Source organism: Plecotus auritus (genome assembly GCF_963455305.1).
Source record: "Plecotus auritus genome assembly, chromosome: 2".
Lineage (NCBI taxonomy): Eukaryota > Metazoa > Chordata > Mammalia > Chiroptera > Vespertilionidae > Plecotus > Plecotus auritus.
This window is the reverse complement of record NC_137771.1, coordinates 44,423,938-44,449,008: the sequence shown is the minus strand read 5'-3', so window position 1 is coordinate 44,449,008 and position 25,071 is coordinate 44,423,938. Positions and strand designations below refer to the sequence as shown.

General features: G+C 39.4%; 1 protein-coding gene across 12 annotated transcripts in view; it reads right to left on the bottom strand.

Annotated features, from left to right (window-relative positions):
- NFIA (nuclear factor I A) overlaps positions 1 to 25,071 on the bottom strand; it is a gene marked incomplete at its 3' end in the record, with an annotated part of 384,408 nt that overhangs the window by 84,877 nt on the left and 274,460 nt on the right. For all 12 annotated transcript variants that reach the window (XM_080656321.1, XM_080656311.1, XM_080656316.1 and 9 more), the window contains exon 6: positions 19,733 to 19,860. In XM_080656321.1, the coding sequence (XP_080512447.1) occupies positions 19,733 to 19,860 (128 nt within the window). The remainder of the gene's footprint in view (positions 1 to 19,732; positions 19,861 to 25,071) is intronic.

Below are 25,071 nucleotides of genomic sequence, written 5' to 3'. Positions count from 1 at the left end.
TAGAAATATCAGATTTTTGAAAAAGATTTAGATAAATTAATGCTACCCCTTTTTCTGGAACAAAAAAACTATCACTTCAAAGTTCACTTCAATATGTAAAAATGAAGACTTTTATAGAATGAGAAGCAGAAATTTAGCATGCTGTTTTGATTCAATGGGACATTTCCTCATGTTGAGTAGTATAAAAATCACAATGGTGGCAAATAGAGTAGGAGGTGGATTTCAAGAAGTACATTGGCTTGTCATTGCTTTTCTAACCATGAGACATTTTTAATTTCCTCCACTTTGCCATTTTTCTAAGCTACCTCAGTCATTTCAACTAGTGTACAGTGGACAAAGGCAAACATAAAAAAATTCTAGCTATCTAGTGACTCTTATTACTGGAAGCAGTTGTGAGCAAGATGCCCACCAGGAAATCCTTGAAAGTACAGGTCAAATACTGTATCCATCAAGATTCTGTTAGATTTCATCATTACATTTGTAGTCATCAGCATTCTAAGATGGCCCCATGATTCCTGGCCCCTTGGCTACACGTTTTGTATAACTCCCTCCTCTTGAATGTGGGTGGTACCGATGAGTATGATGGATGCCATTCTTATGATTAGGTGGTTATATGGCAAAGGTGAAGGGACTTTTGCAGATGTAATTAAGGTCCCTAATCAGATTACTTTTAGTTAAGTTAAAAGTTATTATTCTGGGTGGGCCTGACCTAATCAGGTGAACCCTTTTAAAGAGTGATTAGAAGTCAGAGAGATTCTCATGATGGTTTTGAAGAAGTAAGCTACCATACTATAAAAAGGCCTGTGAGAGGGCCACATGTCAAGGAACTGCAGGGACCTCTAGGGACTAAGTGGTACCCTAGCGGATATCCTGCTTTAAAAAAGTTAGGCCTTAGTGTTAAAGCTACAAGAAACTGAATTCTGCCCAGCTGGCATGGCTCAGTGGTAGAGCATTAACCTCTGAACCAGGTCACAGTTCAATTCCTGGTCAGGGCACATGCCTGGGTTGCAGGTTCCATCCCCAGTGTGGGGCATGCAGGAGGCAGATGATCAATGATTTTCTCTCATCATTGATGTTTCTATCTCTCTCTCCTTCTCCCTTCCTCTCTGAAATCAACAACAATAAAATAAAATAAAATAAAATAAAATAAAATAAAATAAAATAAAATGAAATAAAATAAAATGAAATAAAAGAAACTGAATTATGTCAACAATCAGACAAGTTTGCAAGAGGACTCTGAGCTAATGTAGCCTGGACAAAATTTTGATTGCAGCCTTGTGGGACAGACCATACACAGAGTGACCAGCTTTGTTGTACCCAGACTCATGACCCATGGAAACTGTGAGATAAGATTTGCATGTTGTTTTAAGCTAAGTTTGTGGTAATTTTTTATACAGCAATAGAAAACTAACATGATATTGAAATATAAGACTGTCAGTGCTAGAAATGTGTGCATTAAAGATGCCCACTGTGCACTGATTACTCTCTAGAATTCCACAAGTTTCCATTATTTTTAGCAAATCCATCTTAGGTTGTGGGGTTTTGCATTAGCCTACACTTGCCTAGAGAAAATGGTTAAGACAGCTTCCTGTGGGGGAAAAAGGCCAACAAATGGTTATTTCAATGATGTAAACATTTATGAAATTTTCTATTTCCCCCTTATTCTTTCAAGAAACATCAATAGCAAAATCAGATCAAACAGTTTAGGGCAACACAAATATAATTCTTGGGGTCTCCTATAACAAATCAAGGTTTGTTTTTGGTAAGTTTTTTGCTGCAACCTGCTGTTAAAGAAATTTTTTAAAAACGATACGGGGTACAAGGGAAACAATTAATTTCAACTCCCCCACTCTTCCAAATTATGAGATTTACCCAACACTTTAACCAAGAACTTTACAGTGACAATTGTGAAGCAAATCCTACAGGAATAACAAGATAGTACAATGCTGTTTTTTTGCTTGAAAAAACTGCAATAGGTCAGTGTTACTGCTCAGTTGTCAGAGGACGTATTCAAATACTCATTGTCTTGTGAAAATTATCCCTGGTAAAAGCTGTTCAGGACAGCAGGACTTTATCTTGTCTGTTGTTGGAGTTTGGGTGATGTAATTCAAGTTGCCAGAGAAGACTTAACTGGTACATGTGTCTTTTTTTAATGTTAAAAAAATGTTGACTTTCAATAATGTTCATTTATACTCACAATCTGAGAGAAACTCTGGAAACAAGCAAACTCTGCACTTTAGTTTTAAAAATCCAATAGATAAGCAAGTTAGAGAGGACCACAGAATGCTGAAAGTTTGGCTGTTCATGTTTGACTTTAGATATTCTCCTATCCATTGCCATCATCTAATTCCCCATGACCTAGTTTTACTACTGCTTTACTAACACAACTCTCATACCAAACCTAAAGGCTGTTGGACACTTTCATCCATCTAGGGGCCTCAAGAGAGCCAGAAGTTTGATCATCAAACTTCTGCATTTTGATCATTTTCAAAAAACAGACTGAAAATAGTAAGAGCTACAGATTATGGAATACGTGCTATATGCCATGGATAGTAGTCCTCCCTTATCTGTAGTTTGCTTCCCATGATTACAGTTATCTGTAGTCAACTGTGGTATGAAAATATTAAATGGAAAATTCCAGAAATAAACAATTCATAAGTTTTAAATTGCGTGCTGTTCTGAGTAGCACGATGAAATCTCATGTCTTCCTGCTCCATCTCGCTCGGGATGTGAGTCATCCCTTTGTCCAGTGTACCCACACTGTATATGCTACCCACCCTGCTAGTCACTTAGTAGCTGTCTGGGTTATCAGATTGATTTTAGTAGATTGCAGTGATTGTGTTCAGGTAACCCTTATTTTATTTATTTATTTATTGATTGATTGATTTATTTTTAATATATTTTATTGATTTTTACAGACAGGAAGGGAGAGGGATAGAAAGTTAGAAACATTGATGAGAGAGAAACATTGATCAGCTGCCTCCTGCACACCCCCTACTGGGGATGTGCCCACAACCAAGGTACATGCCCTTGACTGGAATCGAACCTGGGACCCCCCAATCCGCAGGCCGATGCTCTATCCACTGAGCCAAACCAGCTAGAGCAACCCTTATTTTATTTAACAATGGCCCCAAAGTGCAAGAGTAGTGATGCTGGCAATTCAGATATGCCAAAGAGAAGCCATAAAGAGCTTCATTTAAGTGAAAAGGTAAGTACAGTACATTAATATATTTTGCAAGAGGGATAGTACATTCACATAACTTTTAATACAATACACTGAGTGGCCAGATTATTATGATCTCTGAACGCATAATAATCTGGCCACTCAGTGTATATCCTATATAATAAAAGGCTAATATGCAAATTGTCCCCTGGACCAGGAGTTTGACCAGCAGGCAGGCTGGCCAACCGCCCATGTCCCCTCCCCCTGGCCAGGCTGGCTGGACCCCACCCATGCACGAATTCATACACCGGGCCTCTAATATAAATATATTAGATTATTATTGAGAGGCCAGATTATTATGCGTTCAGAGATCATAATAATCTGGCCACTCAGTGTATATTGTTATATTTTTTCTATTTTATTATTAGCTATTGTTGTTAGTCTCTTACTGTGCCTAATTTATAAATTAAATTTTATCACAGGCGTGTATATATAGGAAAACAGTGTATATAGGATTTGGTACTATCTGTAGTTTCAGGCATCCATTGGGGGTTTTGGAAGTTATCCTCTGTGGATAATGGGGGACTACTATAATCATGACTATCTCAGATCCTTAACATCTTTATTTCAGATAGATGGGTATTATTGTCCTGTCTACCTATAACTTAATGTTACAGAAACTAGGTATCAAGAGATGTCAAGCAGCATGCTCAAGATCATTCAGCTCCTAATTGATATTCCAGACCCAGGTCTCTCATTTCTAAAGCTTGTACACTGTGTGAAATTTCACACTCCCTCATGTAGTTCCCTTTGCATACTACAGAAAGTGTCCTATTTAAGCCAATTCTATATAATAAAAGGCTAATAGGCAAATTGTCCCCTTGGCTGGGAGTTCCACCAGGAGTTCAACTGGGAGTTCGACCAGGGGGTGGGGCCGGCTGGCCGACCTCCTGCGTCCCTTCCCTGTGGCCGGCCTGGCCCAATCAGGGCAGGCCAAGCAGGACCCCACCTGTGCATGAATTCGTGCACTGGGCCTCTATTTAAGTATATTTAGGGCTGAGGTTTCTAATTTGGCTATTCAAAGGGAAAAAAAATCAAAGAAAGGGTATATTACTTGCAAAAGAATATGCAAAAAGAAAAACTCTTAAGTAGACTAAGAATCACCTTGTCTTACATATCAAAAGGTTTTTTTGGCCTTAGTATGGATCACTTAGGATTTTATTAAACATACTGAATGCATCACCAGTAATTCTAGCACAGAACCTCCAATAAATAAATATCACACATGCCTAGAAGATCATGACTGAAAGATGTTAAACTGTAAAACAGAAAATACATACATTTAATATTTACAATAGGCCTCTTGCGTACTCAACAAGTTGCTTTCTCCTGAAGACATAAACAGAAAGGATCAAAATTCGTCTTTCAGGAGTCATTGATATCTTATAAGTCTAGTGTATGTTGTAATGCAGCAATGCCTCACTTGATCAGAGGTAAAGTCTAACACTATAATTTAGAATTAAGTAAGTCTTGACATCAAGGAAAGCCTCTGAGCTACCAAAATCAGTGTCAAAATAGGCAACTAAATTGAGGTATTTAATTCATAGTAAAGTGTAGTTTTACAGAAACCAAGAAAGTATTTCAAGAAGAAGGTTGTGATTGAGGGAGTTGAATGCTATTGAGAGGTCAAGGTTGAGAATATACATGGAAGACAGGGTAGAGTGGTTTACAAAATCAATGGGAAGTGAAGAAGCAGGGAAAACAGGGGCAGTCACCTCTTTGATGAAGTTAGTCTGCAGAGGGAAGCAGAAACATAGGGTAGTAGCTACAGGGAGAGGGAGCGAAGCAAGGTGGAGCTTTCTGAAGATGGGAGACAGTAAAGCATGCTCGCTTGCAGAAATGGCCCAGCAGATGGACAGACGCAGTGACTCAGAGAGGATAACTGGGGGAGAGAAGTCCTGACGCTGAGTGGCCATACAGTTAAGTGTGCAGAGAAGCTAGGATTTGAACTCAGCGAGACAAAGCTCTTCCTCCTTTCGGTGTACCCCTCCAAGAAGCCTATTTCTGAAAAAAGTTACAATTATTTAACTATTCTAGGTCACTGGTTCGATTCCCAGTCAGGGCACATGCCCCGGATTGGATCCCTAGTGAGGGGTGCACAAGAGGCAGTCGATCCATGATGTTTCTCTTTCATCGATGTTTCTATCTCTCTAGTCCTCTCCCTTCTTCTCTCTCTAAAAATCAATAAAAAATACTTTTAAAAAATAATGATACCTAAATATTTTTCTTCAGCCTAAATGGCATGCTAACTGCTACTGTGACTGTTCTCCTTACATTCGGGCACTCAGATTCCTCTCTACCTCCCAGTCTAAGTGTGGGGAACGAATGCCCCAGGCCTGTCAGTCAGACTAACAGTGAAGCATACATTTCAGTGTCATTTCTCGAGCACAGGATGAAAGCTGAGTACCAGTACCACTTTTCCAAGTCATCCACCACCGGCGCATTTATGCCCAGACTCATCTGTTCCAGATGCAGAGCTCTGCAGCTGCCCCACAGGCAAGAACAGGCCCTTCCTAGGCCCATTTCAGCTGCACCTTGTGATGAGATCGTCTCCAACTGGGATGCTAAATAAAGGCTGTGAATGGACAGATTAATCCCACAGTTAAAGAACTGTTCCCTTCCTGTGGGTATAAACACATGCTTTGTGACATGAGGAGGTAGCTGAAGATACTGCACTCAACTTGGATTTGTGTCCTAATGATAAAATACATTAGGGTTCATTCTAGTGTAATTTATGATGATGAACACACTCCACAATAAAAAAGGTAAAACATTCAGACTAGTTTGACTTTTAACCTTTCCAGTGAATAAAAATGTTTTAAAATCATTTTTATGATGGAGAGAATAAAATGAGAGCTAATACCGCTTCTGAGGTTTATCCTTCTTACACTATAGGCAACCATTTAAAATAAGCTAAAAGGGCCCCCCAAAGAATTACCACATCATAAAGAAGTTCAGGTAATTTAAAGGGCCTGGATACAAGTGAGTTCTTCTATTTTTAAAAAGGGAGAATGGAATGAAAATGATATGGATTATTCAGGAGAAAAGAAATAATGAATTCTCTAATGTATTCCAAGTGTTCATTTGTGAGTGACAATTTACAACCAAAGAGAGTAAGGAATAGACACAAGAAAAATGTCATAGAGAAATCAGGTCCCTGGGCCAACAAGAAAGTCTTGATTTTTTTCTAAGGGGATTTCCTCTCCCTTCAGGATAAATACAGACACTTCAGTGTCAGGACTGAAATTTAAAAACTGTATTTCATGCTCCATATATGTACAACTTGGAGATTCCCCACCCAACCATCTTCCCCCAAGCCATCCTATCCCCCTTGTGTTCAGAGAATGATTGTTTTTGGCTCAACACAGCAAGCACACCCCTTCACAGAGGACTGGAAATAAAGAAAAAATTTCTGAGAAAACAAAATTACTTCCTTTGCTTGAAAAATAAATATGGTATAACATAGCATAAATGTTTTACTCATTCTGCTTAGATATCCAGCTGAAAAGTAAAAAACTCAATCATACATATGTATAGTTTATATCTGCCCTGTCCAATACAGTAGCTACTAGCCACAGGTGGCTTCTTAAATTTAACTTAATTAAAATTAAATGAATTGAAAACTCCGGTTGCTTAGCACAACCACATTTCAAGCGTTCCATAGCCACATTTGACTAGTTGCTACAGTATTGGACAGTGAAGATAGAGAACATTTGCATCATTGCAGTAAGTTCTATTAGACAGCTCTAGTCTTATATGCCACCAAATACAAGATGAGGCAAAAGTAGGTTTACAGCTGCTTGGAAAATAATACAATAATTAATAAATATTAATACAAGTAAAAGCTCTATGTTTCACTTTTGCCCCACCCTGTAAGTTTGTGGGTTTTGTTTTTTGTTTGTTTGTTTGTTTTACATTTTTGGTCCTGCTGTAGAACAGCAGGTAAATCTTACTTTCATATTTTTTCCCAGCATGTTCAGCCCCTTTGTAAGCTACAAAAGCAAAACATATACAGTATATGAATACATAATTATATAACGAGGAAAAAATAAAACAAAAGCCCCTTTCTTCCCATCTCCAACAAGCTGGGGAAACCCAATGCTCATGCTTGGTCAATATCCTTATAGATACTGTTCTCCAACTACAATACCAATGTCAATGATGAGAAGTTAAGTGCTGATTAAATTATTTTCACTTCTGTCCATTCAAACATGATTGAAAGCATGGAGTGTAAGGGTCCTCCTGGTAAAATTTAATTTCAGTGATGTGTGGTCTCTGTTGTTCCCTGTTCTGCATACACCTGCAGTGGGAACTTATTAGTCCCAATATTCCTTGGATATACGTGGAGCATTGATCACTTTATTTAAAGTAAAATTTGAAACTGATTTAATCATTTCATAGGGGAAAAGAGAAATATAACTTTAGAGCTCTTCAAAATGCTTGAACTGTAAAATCAAGTAGCAAACACTTGAAAGGGTTCTGTCAGCTAGAATCTGAGCTAGTGTAGTCAGCATTTTCTCCCTAAATCTTATTATGGGAAAGCACTTGATTTTTCATCTCTGTACTTTGTTTGTCCCCACAAATAAACTACTTTGACCTCCACCTGTTACTTAGTGAAATCTGCCTGCCATCCTTCAATAACCCTATTCTTTGCCTCCAAAGGCCTTTGCGTCGTTGAGAAGAAGGGAAGACAGAGTTGTGCAATGAACTGATACCACTTTCTAACTATGCAGTAGTTTGGAGTCACAGCTAGAAGCTACATGGTAAAAGGAAACTGATTTTCTTTTTTAAAGGCAATGCCTATAGATGCTGGAAAGGGGCAACACGTTTCATCATTTTCACATGAAATTTTTCAGAGAAAGAGGTTGTCTCTCAAGCTCCTACCTAATGCAAAAAACTTCCGGCCCTTGACTTATAAGAAAACCTCTAACAGAGTCATGCCATCATCTTAGATATATGAGCCAACAGGTCATTGCAAAGCTTACAGATACTTCACGTAGTTATCATTCTTATATTTCACAAAACAAAATGAACCACTAACTTCAAATGCAGCTTTCTTTTTTGGATGCAAAAGGAGCGCACTATTAGTGAACATTATTACAACAACAAAATAAGTAAAAAAAGGAAATACTTGTACACAACTACATGAATCCTTTTCTGAAGCACAGTATCTGACAAAAAAAGGTCTTATATTTTTTTAAACAATGACAAATCAGAAGAAATTCCTGTGTAAAGCTGCACTTCTCCTGATTAATGCTGCACTGAGCAGAAGAGACAGCGTCTGTCTAATTACGCTGAACACTTATCTGAGAGGGATTAGCAGGATGTCTCTGCTCACTGTCATTCTTTGCGACAACGTAATGATAGATCCGTTTACTTAAGAGTGCAACTATTAAAACCCGCACTGTTTTCTTAACTGTCTCCATATCTTGGATATATTATATTAAAAATTACTTATCTGACACTGAGGACAAATGCCCAGCGAAGTTTTTCATATCAATTAAGTAAGTGAGTTAGTTCCCTTCAGTCACAACCTTTGTGGAGGGTCTGATTCAAGTGTGCTGAAACTTGATCACCATAATGCTTTTATATCAGTTAGTAATTCACCCTTTTCTCTCTCTGTCTTCTTTGTCCAAATGCAAAAGTTTGGTTTTCACTTAAACTAAAAACTGCTCATGCCCGACATTTTCTCTGGAGTCATGATTTAGCACTTCTTCACATTCACACCTTTTTTTGGAACCCAACACAAGGATCCAATTTTATACAGACAACACCCCGCAGGCCAATCAGAACTGGTTGCTAGCAATATACCATCTTTTGCAGCTTTTTCTACTCATATAATTAACTTTACCCAGAAACCATTAGGAAAAGGTCTTTATACTAAATTAAAAATTTTTAAAAAGCTAACACTTTGGGCTCTACATAATAGCCTGGCTACCCCTAATCCAAAGGACTGTTTCCATATGTGTCTAAAGAGACAAAACAAGGTTCCTCTCTTTTTCTTCTTCCACTTACTAACCCCAAAATCACAACTGTCACCAACTCAGTCCTTAAATGTGAAAAAAAATACAAATATGGGTATTGAATGTAAGTTACTAAACCACTTCCACAAGGCAGTTTATTTCTCTGGCTTTAGTCAAGTTAAGACAACTATCAAGTAGTCCAAGTAGCAGACAATGACATTTATAAGAAATTACATCTTTGCAAAAGTCTCCAAATGTGTGGCTAGGACATAAATTTATGTGACCCAATATTATCATTATGTGTTATAAATATTTTTTTAAAAACAGAAGGCATGTTAAGACTTCAATGCTGATGGACAAACTCATAAAAATATCAAGCACATCAAAAGGAGAAAAATTACCAGTTCAGTCTTTTGAGGATAAGATTTCTTTTCTGAAGAAAAAAAAAATCACCACTAGAAAAAAAGAACTCTTAAAATTAGAAGCAGGTGTCACCACTACGAAGTGATAAATATCAAAGAATAACCAGCCTGGAACTTGTTCTTATGCATCCCAGACTGCTTTTAATCCTTACACGTGTATTTTGACATTAGAACATGAAGCCCTGCTTCTGTAATTCCCTGTAGAGAGTTAAGACACGAGAGATGTTGCACGGCCATTTTGATAAACCCCCTCTTCAGTCAGACCCATGACATGGCTGGAAGGCAGATGGCAAATGTGACCAGCATTAAATGGTAAGGGATCGTGACATCCCAGAATTTATGAGTCCTGGAAGCGAACCACAGTGAAGTGATTTCTGGGTTGGGATGGCTAACACAGCAGAATAATCTGGAATGACAGAGGACACTTCAGATTAGAGATGGCTATTGGGTTGCCATTCCTTGAATTTCTAATGGTTTGAGTGCATTTCCAATGACGCACATGAAAACCTGAACTACCACTCATTACACACAAAGTGGGAAAATCCCTGGAGAGTGGAATGCTCCTTTAACATGGAGGACAATAAGGGGTTTGGCCCACGTTAAAATCTAGGAGAGCTGGCATGTCATCGAAATGGATACCAGACATTCACAGCTGTCTAGAAAGCCTGTTCTCAGTGGGCTGATGGCTGGACCGCAAGCAGAGCTCCTCACTCCAACAGCCCAGAGAACTAGAAACCAAAGCAACCCAGCATTTAAAAATTCTGAAGTTTCACAGGGGTAGCTGTTGAGAAAGGGGGATCAGTAATACTTTACTCTGAAGAGGCAAGCCTATTAACTCTGTTTCAATGGGTTCATTCATTCTATCGCAGTTTAATTTTTCGAGTTGAAGAGATGCTTTGAAATTGGTGACTTTTTTTATTCCTGCAGTTTTCTCCTATTTGGGAGACATGCGTTGAGTCTCAGTGCTGGAGAGAATCCTCTCCATGTGAGTATTGGGTGTGTTGTTCAGGAGCCCATCCGGAGACAATCCTTGATTTACTAGGTCAATGTGAGCATTTCTCGTAATCTAGGATGTAATTCACCCATCATCCTGAAATAGGTGCCATGTCTCTGATTAATTGATAAGTGTGTGATGTATCTGAAATCCTTAGATGGACAGAATTGGATAAATAGGCATTACTGTAAGTCTCTGTCAAGCAGAGAGCAACTGGGATGTGCGCAGCAATGTCAGAAACGGCAGCATGGCCCAGGCGGAAAAGCTACTAACTCCTGAGAGCTGCGTGGGTCTATGGAAATCTTTCTTCCCTCTCTGCCGTGCCCCATATAAAGCCCCTTATTCTCAAGTATTAAAAAGCTATTTTATTAAAAACTTTGATGGCCAAAAAAAGACAGAACTTTATTCCCAGATAAACTGATGGCATTATACTTGATTATTTAATATTTAAACAGAATCATGAGTTATGTAGGAAAAATACAAAATATACAAGAGATGGAAATAAGTCTGCAAATAGTATTATTAGTAATCTGTATAATTTTTTTGCAAATTAAGTAAATATATATGTACATACACACATATATCCACACATTTCTATGTATGTATACATAGAAATATAAAAATATTTAAAAGCTATTTATAGCCCTAACCGGTTTAGCTCAGTGGATAAAGGGTCGGCCTGCATACTGAAGGGTCCCAGGTTCGATTCCGGTCAAGGGCATGTACCTTGGTTGCAGGCACTTCCCCAGTAGGGGGTGTGCAGGAGGCAGCTGATTGATGTTTCTCTCTCATCGATGTTTCTAACTCTCTATCCCTCTCCCTTTCTCTCTGTAAAAAAATCAATAAAATATATTTAAAAAAAACTATTTATAGATACATATACAATATATAGTTGTATATACATATATAAAGCTTAGAATAATGTATAAACATAGTAAGTGCTCAATAAACATTAGGTATTAGTTATAAAACACATATTTAAAATTTTAGCAGCACTCCAATGACAAAATACAAGTAAGTTTATTTTTTATTTTTAGTCAAATTGTGGTATTACTCAAGTCTATGAACTATCTACATTATGTTCATAGACTAAACAGAGGACGTAAGGATACTAAATAAGTATGTTTTCTCTTTATATCAGGGGTTAAAACTACCTTCTGAGTTCTACAAATATTTAACAATATTTATTAGATAAATAAAATTTATTAGATAAAGGAAAATCAACACAGCAAACTCTTAGGTAAGTCTGATCTATCTATCATCTATCTATCTATCTATCTATCTATCTATCTATCTATCTAGTCTCGTTTCTCTTCTTCCAACTATACTTTCTGGTTATTTAACCTCAATTCAGAATCACTGGGATTCCTCTCAGTAAATATTTGCTCAGATTCTGCCCAATATCCTGACCCACAGGTCAGAACACTGAGGACGTTTGCATCGTGGTGCAGAAAGATACACCTTTTGCTGGAGTAGGATGGCACTGCCTTGTGCACTTCGGCAGTTTTCTGGTGTTTCAGCTTTCTACACACTTCTTAGAGATGACAAGAGATAAGACATGATGAAGGGTAGGAAACATGCACTGGCATTCACTGATGCTCCTTTAATAATGGAATAGCTTTTGTACCAGCTCTTTTTAAACAGTCACAGTGGAGGACTATGGTCTAAGTCCACAAATAAACTCTTAAGAGACATGATTCTTAGCATACCCTCTCCCCCTTGTATTACAAACCACTGGGTACATGTTTAACCAGTCACCCTTCTTTCCTTTACTGGACTGGAAACACTTTGAGGACAAGGTCTGCCTTGGTTTAATTATTTTCCCTCTAGCATCTTGCACAGTGCTTTACATATAACAGATGCAGATATGTACAGTATGTTTTCAATTGAATTTTTTAGTGTCTTAAACTCACATAGTATTTCAGAGTTTTCAAAGTCTTTACCAAAAACAAGATACACAGTATCTGTATAAAGCTTTATGGTTTATTAAGTATACTATACTTTGCATATATTAAAAATATTCTATGTCCACTGCCATGCACAGAACATTGCACACCACTGGGGCTTAATAAATGGTAGCTCCTGTTTTATCATCTCATTTAATCTTTTGAAAGATATGAGTTAGGAAGGCCAGGCTATTTCATTGTTCCCAATGTTTACATATGAGGAAATGAAAATTCAGGGAAGTAGCTTGCTAAAAACCCAGGCTTGTTCAGGGCAGGGGACAAGAATTGCAAAATTTTGATTCTCAGTTTTTGTACTTTTCCTTCTTTATAATACATTCTATTTCTCTTTTATTTGCTCCCTCCCCAGAAAGCCATGAAGGTTGTTGTGGATGGAATGAAATCTGCTTTAAAATCCCTCCGTAGATATATGCCCAACAAGGTCACACGATGAGCCAGCACTTTGCTGCCTGAGCCATGGGCGCTGTGCTGAAGATGGTGACAGGGACAGGTTAGAAGGAAGGTTTCACATAGAAAGCTAAGCTACATTTTTTTTCTTCTACTCAGCCTCATTTGCGAACATGAAATGAAAACTGTGGAGATTTGGATAATTTACTTATTTGGACAAGAGCAGCTGAAATGCAGCAGGTTTTCCTGGGAGCTTTTGTAATCACAGAATTGTGCACCTGGGCTCCCTGATACCGGTGGAGCTCCGTTCATTTCTCAACAATGCATGCAGCGTTCTGCTCAAAGGACAAGATAAGACGCGTGTGGTCCCCACCCTACTAGTTATTTATTTATTCAACAAATATTGATTGAATACCATGTGCCAGGTACTAAAACAGGCTTCAGAGATACAACAGCAATTTTTTTAACCATGCTTTATCATATATATGTATGTGACAAATACACACACACACACACACACACACACAGTGTGCATGCATGTGTGTGAGAAGATAATTTCTTTTCTTATAAAAGGTAACGTTTTAGACTTCAGTTACAAACGGTTGTTTTAGGCCCCCTTTTTTTGGCATTAAAAATAGCCATTTTTGAAGGGTGGTTAGAGTGCTAATTTTGTAACTTAGTTTTCTTGTCACAACCCCTTATTTGGATGAAATTTCTCTCATATAGGAGCATCACTAAAGACCAGACCCCTTCTTACTGTACTGGTGCTCACTGGTCCACCAGTCTCTAAAGTAGGTGTCCATACTAAAGAGATGATGGAAGACAATGTTGTCACATGACGATGCTCTCCCACTGCTCCAGAAATGCAGAAGGAAAGCCAAGCCATTGATCCTAGGGCAGTATTCTGTAACAGTGACTATTGCTATTGCAGCAGGAGATGGTGGGAGATTTAATAATGTTACCTAATATATGCCAATGCAGCAGAGTGTCTGTGATCAATGTACTATTATTACCAGTCTGCTGCCTTTTTATTGGCATTGATAATGGGCCTCCTCCTACGTGTCTCAGCTACAAGTTTAAGTTGGTAAACTTCCCCCACTCCTACAATAGATGAATGACTGTTGACAGTCAAATTAGAACCAGCAGAGTTGGGAACCCAAGTGAATCTGAAATGGGATATTTAAAATTACAATGAACTTATATAAGTCTGCAAAAATCCAACTGTGCTCCTAGTAGTTATAACACTGAACTCTGGTTCTAAGTGTCCTGGTTGACCAGAAGCTTACTGAAATATTCTTCTACAAATGCCTTTAAAAGAAACATATTTCTTTAATAATCATGATATGACTGTCCAGTGTCGTTCAGTGGTTAAGTGTAGACCCATGAACCAAAAGATGGTCCATTGGATTCCCGGTCAGGGCACACGCCCGGGTTTTGGGCTCAACCCCAGTACAGGGCATGCAGGACACAACCTATCAATGTTCTCTCACTGATGTTTCTATCTCTCTGTCCCTTTCCCTTCCTGTCTCTCTTAAAAAGTCAATAAGAACATATTAAAAAAAATAATTGTGATAAGAACAGATAGCATGCCATTATAGTGCTTAATTTTGACCTTCAGAAATGAGGACTACTAAATCTTTGGGAAGAAGTTCATCTCTAAAACTTTTAAAGAAAATAAACTACAGAGAATGTCACTATTTATCAAATATGACTTAAAAAGTTTTGTTGAAATATTTAGACCTTCCAGCATTTTGGCTAATGTAATTATGTTTGTTAATAAAGTTTTACAATCAAATATAATTAAAGGCACACTTGAACTCTGAATATTTTTCTATAGGAGAAAATTTAAGTAGCCCTTACTCCTGTTTCAAATACAATACTACATTTCTCTGAAAAGGCCTATAATTTCATGTTTTTTCACAATAAGTAATTATCTTTACTTCTGCTGAAACTGATATGTCTGTGCTCACTGCAGGTGTGGTCTCAAATGCAGGAAGTTATACAACTCAGTAACCCATGAAGCTTGATTAACTTAAAGCAAAACCCTTTAAGGCAAAGGATAATTTTAATAAAGTTTCATATACTACTACTTGTCAATGGAGCCCTTGGCTGAGCCTTACCAATCATTTTGCTTTCTACTTGCTAATAACTAGATTTGACTGAATAACAGCCTATATGTTGAGATTATCAGAAACATCAATTCTGAGAGAATTATTGGTAGCAAGTCCTGCTTCAGATTTTTGAAAGCACTCAAATTTCTTGGCTTTATAGATTTCAATCAATAAATATTTATTCGGTGACTATTATGTGCCAAGCACTCTTATGTGTTGGGCATATAGCAGTAGAAAAGACAGACTACCAGTAAGTCCCACTGCTCATGAAATGTATATTGTAGAGGGAGAAAGCAGACAATAGCAGTAGGTAGTGGCATAAAGAAAGGAAAGCAGCACTATGAATTACAGGAGGGTGGAAGAGAGTCAGCAGCTATTTCAGATCACTGGGACCCTCTTTGATGAGCTAGTATTTGAACCCAGATCTGAATGCTGAGGATTATTTTATTTTATGGGCAAAAAGTGATAGCTATTTCACTTTGTTAACAGTTAATACAATTTGCTTGTACATTGTATCCTCTGTGTACTTAATAACCCACACTCCTTTCCTGGCCTCAGGTATATCAGGGATTTGGGATAAGGAAAGTGGGAGATTTTCCAGGTCTTTTGATCAGTTTGTTTTTTGTTTTTTTAATATAATGTTTTTAATTTCAATACAAATCCAGGGCAAATGACCTTAAAAAACAAGTATAAACATTTATGGTCAAAGTGGTTATTGAATGTAGAAGACAAAACTTACACTCTGAAATCAAATTGAGTTGAAGTCTGGATTCTGGATTATAATTCTCAGTTTTCCTCTTTAATAAGCCAGGATCATTCTATCTTGCACATTTTAGAGAAGGGTAATTTTTCTTAAAAAGAATTGTAGCTATAATTTTTACCATCTATATGAAAGCATTATGCAATGAAGGCGCCTGTCTGTTGGTTTCCTTCCTATTTATTTGCATTATCAGTTTCTCTGCAGTTTTTCATTTGTGCAGATAAACACGAGTTGATGGCATGTGCATTTTTGCTTGATAGAATTTCATAGGACTCATTTCATCAGCATGTGATTAGCTTCAAAGCTTCGAATCTAACTCAGTCCCGAGATAACTGGGAGACAGAACTAAGTGGAGGGAACAAATGCAGCATTGTAAGAGAAGCGAAAGTCAGCTTGAGGTTGTCTGATGTTTTTAAACTAACATCATCTTTAATCTCCTATGCCCTTCTTCCCAGATAATAAGAACTGTGCACAAAAGTGCTGAGATAAACTAATGGGGAACAGGATACTACAAAAGATATTTGAAAGAGCCTATGTAATTTACTGTATGTCTGGTTTGTTTTACTTTCCGAAGCCTTCCTGTTGCTTAAGGAAATTTGTCTCTCCCGCAACCTTCCGCCCTCTTTGGGCCGGGAGTTCTGACAAAGCATCTCAGGGCAGGTAAACAGATGCAAAGCTGTCTGAGAGGGGAGTAAGCACAGGCCTTGTTCACATCTGAGGCATAAACAAAGTATCCTTTAGTACTTGTTTGAGAGAATTATCCCAAGTGCGGGCAACCAAGAGGCTGCTGGTGCATTCAGAGATATACAGAACTCCCCACATGCGCTGAAGGTAATTTACATGAGTGAACCACCGGAAAGCCTCCTAATCAATGAACTGTAGCCCTGGGGAAATCCGTGCAGGCCCAGATCAGTGTGGGAACAACATAAGGGTGTTCTCTGTGCCAAAAAGGGGATTGGGCTGGATGGAAAATCCCCAAAAAGGACCATCTGGCAGCATAAATTATCCATTTAAAATGGCTCGTGTGAGTTAATGACACCAAAGTCACCATGAACATGTACAACATCCTCCAGTTGAGTTTTAATGTCCCCTCAGGCCCTGTTTCAATTATGACTTTCTATGCAGAATGTGGCCAAATGTAAATTTACCCACTGTCCTCCCTCCCCCTGCCCTGCCTCTCACACACATATACCATGAAACTGCATTTTTCTATAATAACTTAGGGATAGAGAACCAAGAATCAGCCTAAGAATATAATTGTGGGAAATTTCTCTAAGAAATTATATATGTGTAAAAAAAAATATATATATATATACATATACATATATATTTATATTTATATATTAAATGTTTAGAGAAATCCCTCACAATTATACATTATATGTATTATATTAAATATGTTTAGATAAATCCCTCACAATTATATATATATATATATATATATATTTCTATCTATCCATCCATCCATCTATCCTCCCAAAGGATTCAGCCATTAAACTTTAGTTATTTAATGACTATAAATAACACAGGTATTCGGATGTTAAAATTCATGATCATTTGATCCAGAATGTGCAGATAGAGAAGAGTTACTCCGAATAAAAAAGTTACTGGATCAAAGTACTCTATATTCCACTAACCCCACTGTCCCCAAATATGCCCCAAAGCAATCTACTTAAGGACCCAAAGAAAAATCTCATGGTAGAAGAGCTTCCTGGCCATTGGCACTAAAAAGCAGCTTTGAGATGCCTAAAACGGCATCAGTACACTACTCCAGCACAAATGTACCAAACCTATAGATATCAATTATGATTTTCACTGAAGCAGGTAAAGTGGCAAGGACTATAATTAGCCCTTTAGGAAGGGTTCAAAAAGTTTTATATCTTTTAATTTTTTAATAGCACATAAACTTTTCATTGGCACTCTGCTGAGGTCCTGCTGATGATGCAGTTAGTGGCAAGGAAGAGTCAGCATTTTCATCTTCACTTAGGCCAGGGGTTATTTCTTAGCCACTTTAGGCGAACTGGCATGATGTACGTGTGGAATGACGCTGATGTGACCTTTATAGAAGCCCCTTTACGTTCTGGGTGCTGTGTTTGTAAAAAGAGAAAGAGGTTGCCTTTGCCCGGTGGCTCAGCTGACTGGAGCACCATCCCATACATTGAAAAATTGTGGGTTCCATTTCTGGTCAGGGCACATACCTAGGTTGTGGGTTTAGTCCCTAGGTTGAGGCACATATGGGAGGCAACCGATGGATGTTTCTCTCTCTTCTGTATCTCTTTCCCTCTCTCCCTGCCCCTCCCTCTCTAAAATCAATTAAACATATGTTTGGGTTAGGATTAAAAGAGAAAAAAAGAAAAATAGAAAAGGGTGCATCACAGGCTAATATCCCTTGTACTTTCCAACTCACTTTATGATGAGCTTCTTAGATGTGTTTCCCACCCCCAGTTGTGAATTCCTTGAAAGCAGGAACCATGGCCTTCCCATTCATCCTTGAGTTCCCAGAATTAGGCATAGTGTTCCATCCAGAGAAAGTTCCCAATGATGATTATTGAATGAATTGAATGAGTAAGTGAATGAATAAGTTGAGAAAGAAGATAAAGTAGAAGCAAGAAAAACTGAAATTTCTGCATTTTAGTAAAGGAAAGAGGATAAAAGACTCAGCCAGTGGGGCCCAAGGTTTGGTTTTCTTTGCTATCATACAGTAAAACTGCCTGGGGGCTCTGAGGTTGGGGGGGAGGTATATATTTTTATGAATATTAACACATGTACAGATTCCTATAACCACCACCACAATCAGGATCCAGAACAGTTCCATCATCCCCAAAATCTCCCTCCTGCTATTCTTTTATAGTTACATCCTCTGAGAACTGTCTTTGATGTGTTGGGGAAGAGAGAAGGAGTTAAGATTTGAAGATGAAGAGGTTAGTTCAGACATTTTCTTGGTGCTTGTCTGTCCTTGAAGGAAATTACTCTGAGGCATGGGTGAGGGAGAATGGTCACAAAACATCTTTATATAAATCTCAGATGGTTTGTATATGTTACCTCCTTTAATTCTCAAGAGCAATGAAACAACTATTGTTATTGACAGATTATAAAAATGGGGACACAGGCTCAGAGAGGTTAGGGAATTTGCCCATAATCACACAGGCAGCAGGAGCTGGAGCCAGGATTACACTCTGCCCAAACTCTATCCTCTAGACCAGGCTTGACTTTGCATCTTGGGGAAGGCGCTGGAGAAGATTCCCCTTGGCCCAGGTGGAGGTCAGACATGGAGAAAGACTTCAAAAAAGTTCTGCTATCGTAATTACTCACATTGCTCTCAATACTCCAGAATCAAGATTAGACCATCCCAGGAAGTTAGACTAGAAGTCATCATTTACTTAGTTCATTAAAATGGACTTAAAGACTACTGCTCCATTTAAATAGAAAAACAATCATGATGGTGCCCTGTCATAGGAAAAAATATTTTAAGGTATTCTCATTTTATAAAAATCCAAGTACTGTATAAACATCGTAGCACAGGAAACACATTCTTCTTTCCAATGTTATCCATCCAGCTAAGTTGATAGAGTTTTATTTTGATTACTAAAAGATAATTCAAAAAACCAAACCCCAAAGGCAATTAGTATAAAAACAAAAGCGAATGGAATGTTGGGTTATTGTGCAGGTAAAAATATGTCAGGGTAGAAAATCACCCACCATTCTTTACCAGTCTTCCCTTTCAGTTGAATTGCTACCTCTCACTGCTACTCTCTCATAAATGCATCAGTGAGATTCAAACCTGTGCTCATGGTGAAAAGCCAAAAAATCAACTGCTCTGAGCTTGCTCTCTTCATTCTACGCACACTGTGGGCCCCCAGGGGCCGTCGCTCTCACAGTTGGGCACATGCCGCCACCTGCCTGCTTACCTGGCTCCACTTCATGCCATCCGCTGGACTGGCTGCCGCTTCCTGGGGAACGCCCTTGGCCTGTGTAAAATGGCTCTTCACCAGGACTGTCCATTTCATCCTCCACAGACTTGAGGCGCTTGGTGGAGCTGGAATAACACAAGGTGCATGTTTAAAGGCAATCCAAACCACCTTTCAACTGGACATTGCACGTCTGGCTGAAAGAAAGCCAAGGGAGGAAGCAATTGGGCAACTCAGTGTAGTTCTAGGGCTCTTCCAGGCTCTCGTTCAGTTTAGTGAGTCACTGGATGTGGAACAAAGTCTTGGTCTGTCTTGTTCCAAATGTCTGGGCTTGATTTTTATTGTCACTCAAGTTGCTGCTGCTGCCACATCCTGTTTCTTTTTCCTTTGAGGAACTGGTAGCTGACTCCCACTCGTGGCTCCACCTGGCAGTATCAGGAGGAAGCCCACATTTCATATTCCTTGGGCTGTGGCTGGAATTTAGCAATTCCCCTAAACATCAATTGGATAATTTCTGGCACCCCAGAAATGTTAAAAATCAGGGTGCATGACCCTTCAAGGAAAGCTTAGATTATTATTTTTTGGCCATGTTTTCTCATCTTCCACTTGAATCTTTTCATTCAAAAAATATTTTCTGCAGTTACAATATTCCAGGTACTGATCTAGACACTAGAGATAAGTGAACAAAGGAGACAAACATAGGAGGGAGAACTGCATTTCCTTCCTCCTATGTGACAACGAGGGACATGGAAAAAGATGAGCCTGATGACTTTTATGTCTTCCTCTACAAAGAGATTACTAAAATGAAGCTCTGTTCCATCAGGGTAGGGATTTTGTTTTATTTTTGGAGCGATATCGTTGACAAATTTCCTCCAGTTAAAGGACTGAATTTTTCCCCTCTCAATTTGAGGCTTGAGGAAGAGAATGTAAAAGGTAGTGAAATGCTACATGCTGCTCATGTGGTTGGAATTGTCTTAACTGATTATGTCACTATCATACCAGAATGGGGAGGTGTCATACCTAGTGGGAGTGCTTATTGTCAGGGTACAGAATGTTTAATGTTTTCATTCATCAAACACTTGCTGGGTACCTCCTACATGCCAGGTACTAGGCAAAATGCTGGGTACAGAGATGAATCAGACATGGCCCCTGGCTCTAGAGGATGGAGACAGAAAGGTAAACAAAATTGTGCATAAGAGGAACATAGGAATTATGGTGAAACCACACATAGGATATAATGGGTTCTTAGATGGGGGAAAAAAACAGTACAGCCCGGGAGGTGGGGAACTTCCCAGAGGAGATGGCTCTTGAGCTGTCTGAGGGCTGAGTGTCAAGGAGCCAGAGCAGAAAGGAGAGGGCTGAGATAGGCTGCTATTCACCTGACACACCACCCAGGCAGCTATTTGGGATTTTGAAATATTGAAATACTACTTTACCAACTGGCAAAGTGCTGACGTCCGAAGCCCATCAGCTTCCCCCAACCTTGCCACCTTATCTTTGCCCTGGGAGAGCGTCCTGATCCAAAACTTAAAGGGTTAATGTCTGGCACACCTGGAGCACTTCAGGACTAGCTGAGCACTAGGCAGGGCATCATGCTCTGATGCGTAAGCTCACATCACTAAGGTTAGCGGGTACTCTGAGCATCGCTCCCTGGAGGGAGATAAACCCCAAGCAGAAACAACATCCCGAGTAAAGTGTGACATGCCCAGAGGACTGCCAGGTGTTTGGTATGGCTAAAGTTAAAAGCATGGCACAGCAAAAGAGGGGGTGGAAGGTAAAGAAGGTACTGTCTGTCTGGACTTCACCTACAAACAATGGAGACCCCCCTGAAAAGGTCTAAACAGGGAGTGACATCAGTCACATTTTAGGAAAGGTCATCTGGTAGCTGTGCAAGTGAAAGATTTAGAAAAGCAAAGGGGGGAGAAGGGATGGAATTGAGAGGCAGGGAGATAATTAAGAGGCTATTGAAACAATCCAAATAAAAAAATGTGGAGGGTCCAATTTAAGGCATGAAATTCTAGTAATTGAAGTTGGCATAACAGTGTTCTTTGACTTTAAGTTCTATTTTCATTAAAGCCAGACCACAGGAAAGCAACATGTCTGTTGCACGCTAGCTTGGTACACAAAGAAAATAACTTTAATAGCTTATTTAATGTTCTTTGCTTGGCTTTCCTTGAAGTTCAATGAAAAATAGACACTTGAAAAAACTTTCCTATATTTTATGTAAAACTGCATCTTATAAGAAATCCTTTATAAAAGGATATACATAAAAAATTCCTAATACATAAAGCCAGAAAAAAATATGTTTTCTTTGAATGAATTTCCATTGTTCCCCTTTATTAGAAAATAAAGATTGTATAGAATATTTGTTCCCTTTCTTGCCTTGGCAACCAGGAAACTCAGGGGGGTAAATTCAGAGAATAACTCTTAGTTCAGGTTCCTAATATAACAATCTCTCCTATCTTTCCATATGGTTTCTAGCCTCTCTTTCCATATTTAAAATTAGCTGTTGTGTTTTAAAATTGAAGCTATTTGAAATAATTTTAGAAGTTGGAAGAGTAAAAATTGGAAAGAAATAAATATTTCCCTTATGTTCCCTGGCAAATAAACAAAGACAAGATCTGTAGATTCTGATGGGACTGTGAGGTCTGTGGTGAAAGGGATTCTCTCTCTCTCTCTCTCTCTCTCTCTCTCTCTCTCACAATACACACACACACACACACACACACACACACACACACACACACACACACATATATATATATATATATATATATATATATATATATATATATACACTAGTAGCCCAGTGCATGAAATTCTGCATGGGGGGGTGTCCTTTAGCCCGGCCTGTACCCTCTCCAATCTGGGATATCCCTCTCACAATCCAGGACCCCTGGCTCCTAACCACTCACCTGCCTGCCTGCCTGATCGCCCCTAACCACTCTGCCTGCCAGCCTGATCGCTCCCAAGAGCCCCCCCCCCCGGCCATCCTGATCGTCCCCAACTACATCCCCTGCTGGCCTGACTGCCCCCAACAGCCCCCTGCCAGCCTGCTCGCCCCCAAATACCCCCCCCCCCGCCGGCCTGCTTGCCCCAACTGCCCCCCCCACCGGCCTGCTCACCCCCAACTGCCCCCCCCACCAGCCTGCTCACCCCCAACTGCCCCCCCCACCAGCCTGCTCACCCCCAACTGCACCCCCTGGCCAGCCTGATCACCCCAAACTGCCCCCCCCCCCCGGCTGGCCTGCTTGCCCCCAACTGTCCCCCCTGCCAGCCTGATTGCCCCAACTGCCCCCCCGCTGGCCTGCTCGCCCCCAACTGCCCCCCCCCACCCCGCTGGCCTGCTCACCGCCAACTGCCCTCCCCTGCCAGCCTGATGGCCCCCAACTGCCCTCCCCTGCTGGCCTGATGGCCTCCAACTGCCCTCCCCTGCTGGCCTGATCGCCCCTAACCACCTCTGCCTCAGCCCCGCCACCATGGCTTTGTCTGGAAGGACGTCCAGAAGGTCTCCCGGTCTAATTAGCAAATTACCCTTTTATTAGTACACACACACACACACACACACACACACACATATATATATTAGATATACATATCTAAGATATCTTTTAATCTCTAGTGCCTGCCACAGTGTCTGGTAAATAGCATATGTACAGAAACTGCTGATTTGGGCTAGTGACTTAGAAAAGCCATGAGTACTTGTGACAAGGATTCGCCCAGGTATCATGACTCAATGAGATCTAGCTCAAAAGACCATTGCCCATCATTTCCCCATTATTAATATATTTCTGAGTTTTCCAAGATTTGGTTTCCTTGGTATCCATTAATAAAATGCAAATACACTATGCAGTTATTAAATCCTAAAGGTGAAGAGTCTGTAGTTATTAACTGACACCTTAGTTTAGAATCACGGACTTTCAGGGACACAGGATAAATTTTGAGAGAATGAAGGTACAGGATGATGGAGAGAAAAAGATTCAGGAGTGGAAACATTGGAAGGAAGTGCCAGGATAGACACTTATATTGGGATTTTGTGGAAATCAGTGTAAAATAGGTGGAGGTATGAGATTGTGAACACATTGTGATCGTTATCTGGTGGTGCTCCTCCATCTTTAACAAAGAGTAAAGATGGAGCAGCACCACCAGATAACGATTATATACTGATTTTACACTGATTTCCACAAAATCCCAATATAAGTTTACACCTATTTTACAGCCTCACCCTGCTATGGGACCCATTCACTTTCATAACCTCCCACCAGGCTATCAAATAGATGGCAAGGTTAGGGGAAGCTGATGGGCTTCGGACGTTGGCACTTTGCCAGTTGGTAAAGTAGTATTTCAAATATTTCAAAATTCTTTCATAACCTCCCACCAGGCTATCAAATAGGTTTATCTCTTAGGGCAGCTCCAACAGACTGGATTTTGAGCCCTTTGGAGGTTCAGCAGGAGAAGAGCTGGGACTGAGCTCTTCTGTGTGTGCTGTGGGCATGGGGACTAGGACTGGTGTCACCAGTCCTATTTAAAATTATTTCAAATAGCTTCAATTTTAAAACACAACAGCTAATTTTAAATATGGAAAGAGAGGCTAGAAACCATATGGAAAGATAGGAGAGATTGTTATATTAGGAACCTGAACTAAGAGGTTTCAGTGTAAAATAGGTGGAGGGCCTCCTGACCAAGCTTATCAACTTCATAAACTTGATAGTTGTTTTATCTTGATAAGGTTTTTTGGGGTAAGAAAGTATATTTTTAATACTACCTCTTCTATGATTTTGAAAATTTTACTAGGAAGGGGTACAGAAACAACAATTAATTCATATCAATCTCCTTTATCTTTTTAAATCAGTCATTAATTTTTGTTTCTTGCTCTTGACTTTCTAGCACACTGATTCTCTTCTTCCAGAAACATTTAAGGAAACAGGAAGGTAGCAATAAGATCTTGTCTTCTCTTCTAAGGAGTGATGGACCATCTCTACTTGTGTATGAAATTTGTTCTTGTGTTCTTAGCAATTCTACCTAGAAATTATGGTAAGACTATTACCTTTATTCCAAATATTTGCTTAATCCCTACTCTGTGCAAAGCCAAGAAGCCTTACCTTGGACTCACAAAACTGCAAATGCCTCGTAGTCCCCGAACTAAAAATTTCCATTTACTTGTCAGTCTCTCTCTAGCCACTAGATTGCAAAGCTCCTATTACTTGACTTTATATCTACAGTGACAAGGACAATATCCCTGGTACTTAATAATGTCTGTTGCTGAATTAAAGAGTTAGTTACTGTCCTCTAAGCCTAAGGGATGTACAGTCCAGGTGGGCAGACAGGACCTGTGCATA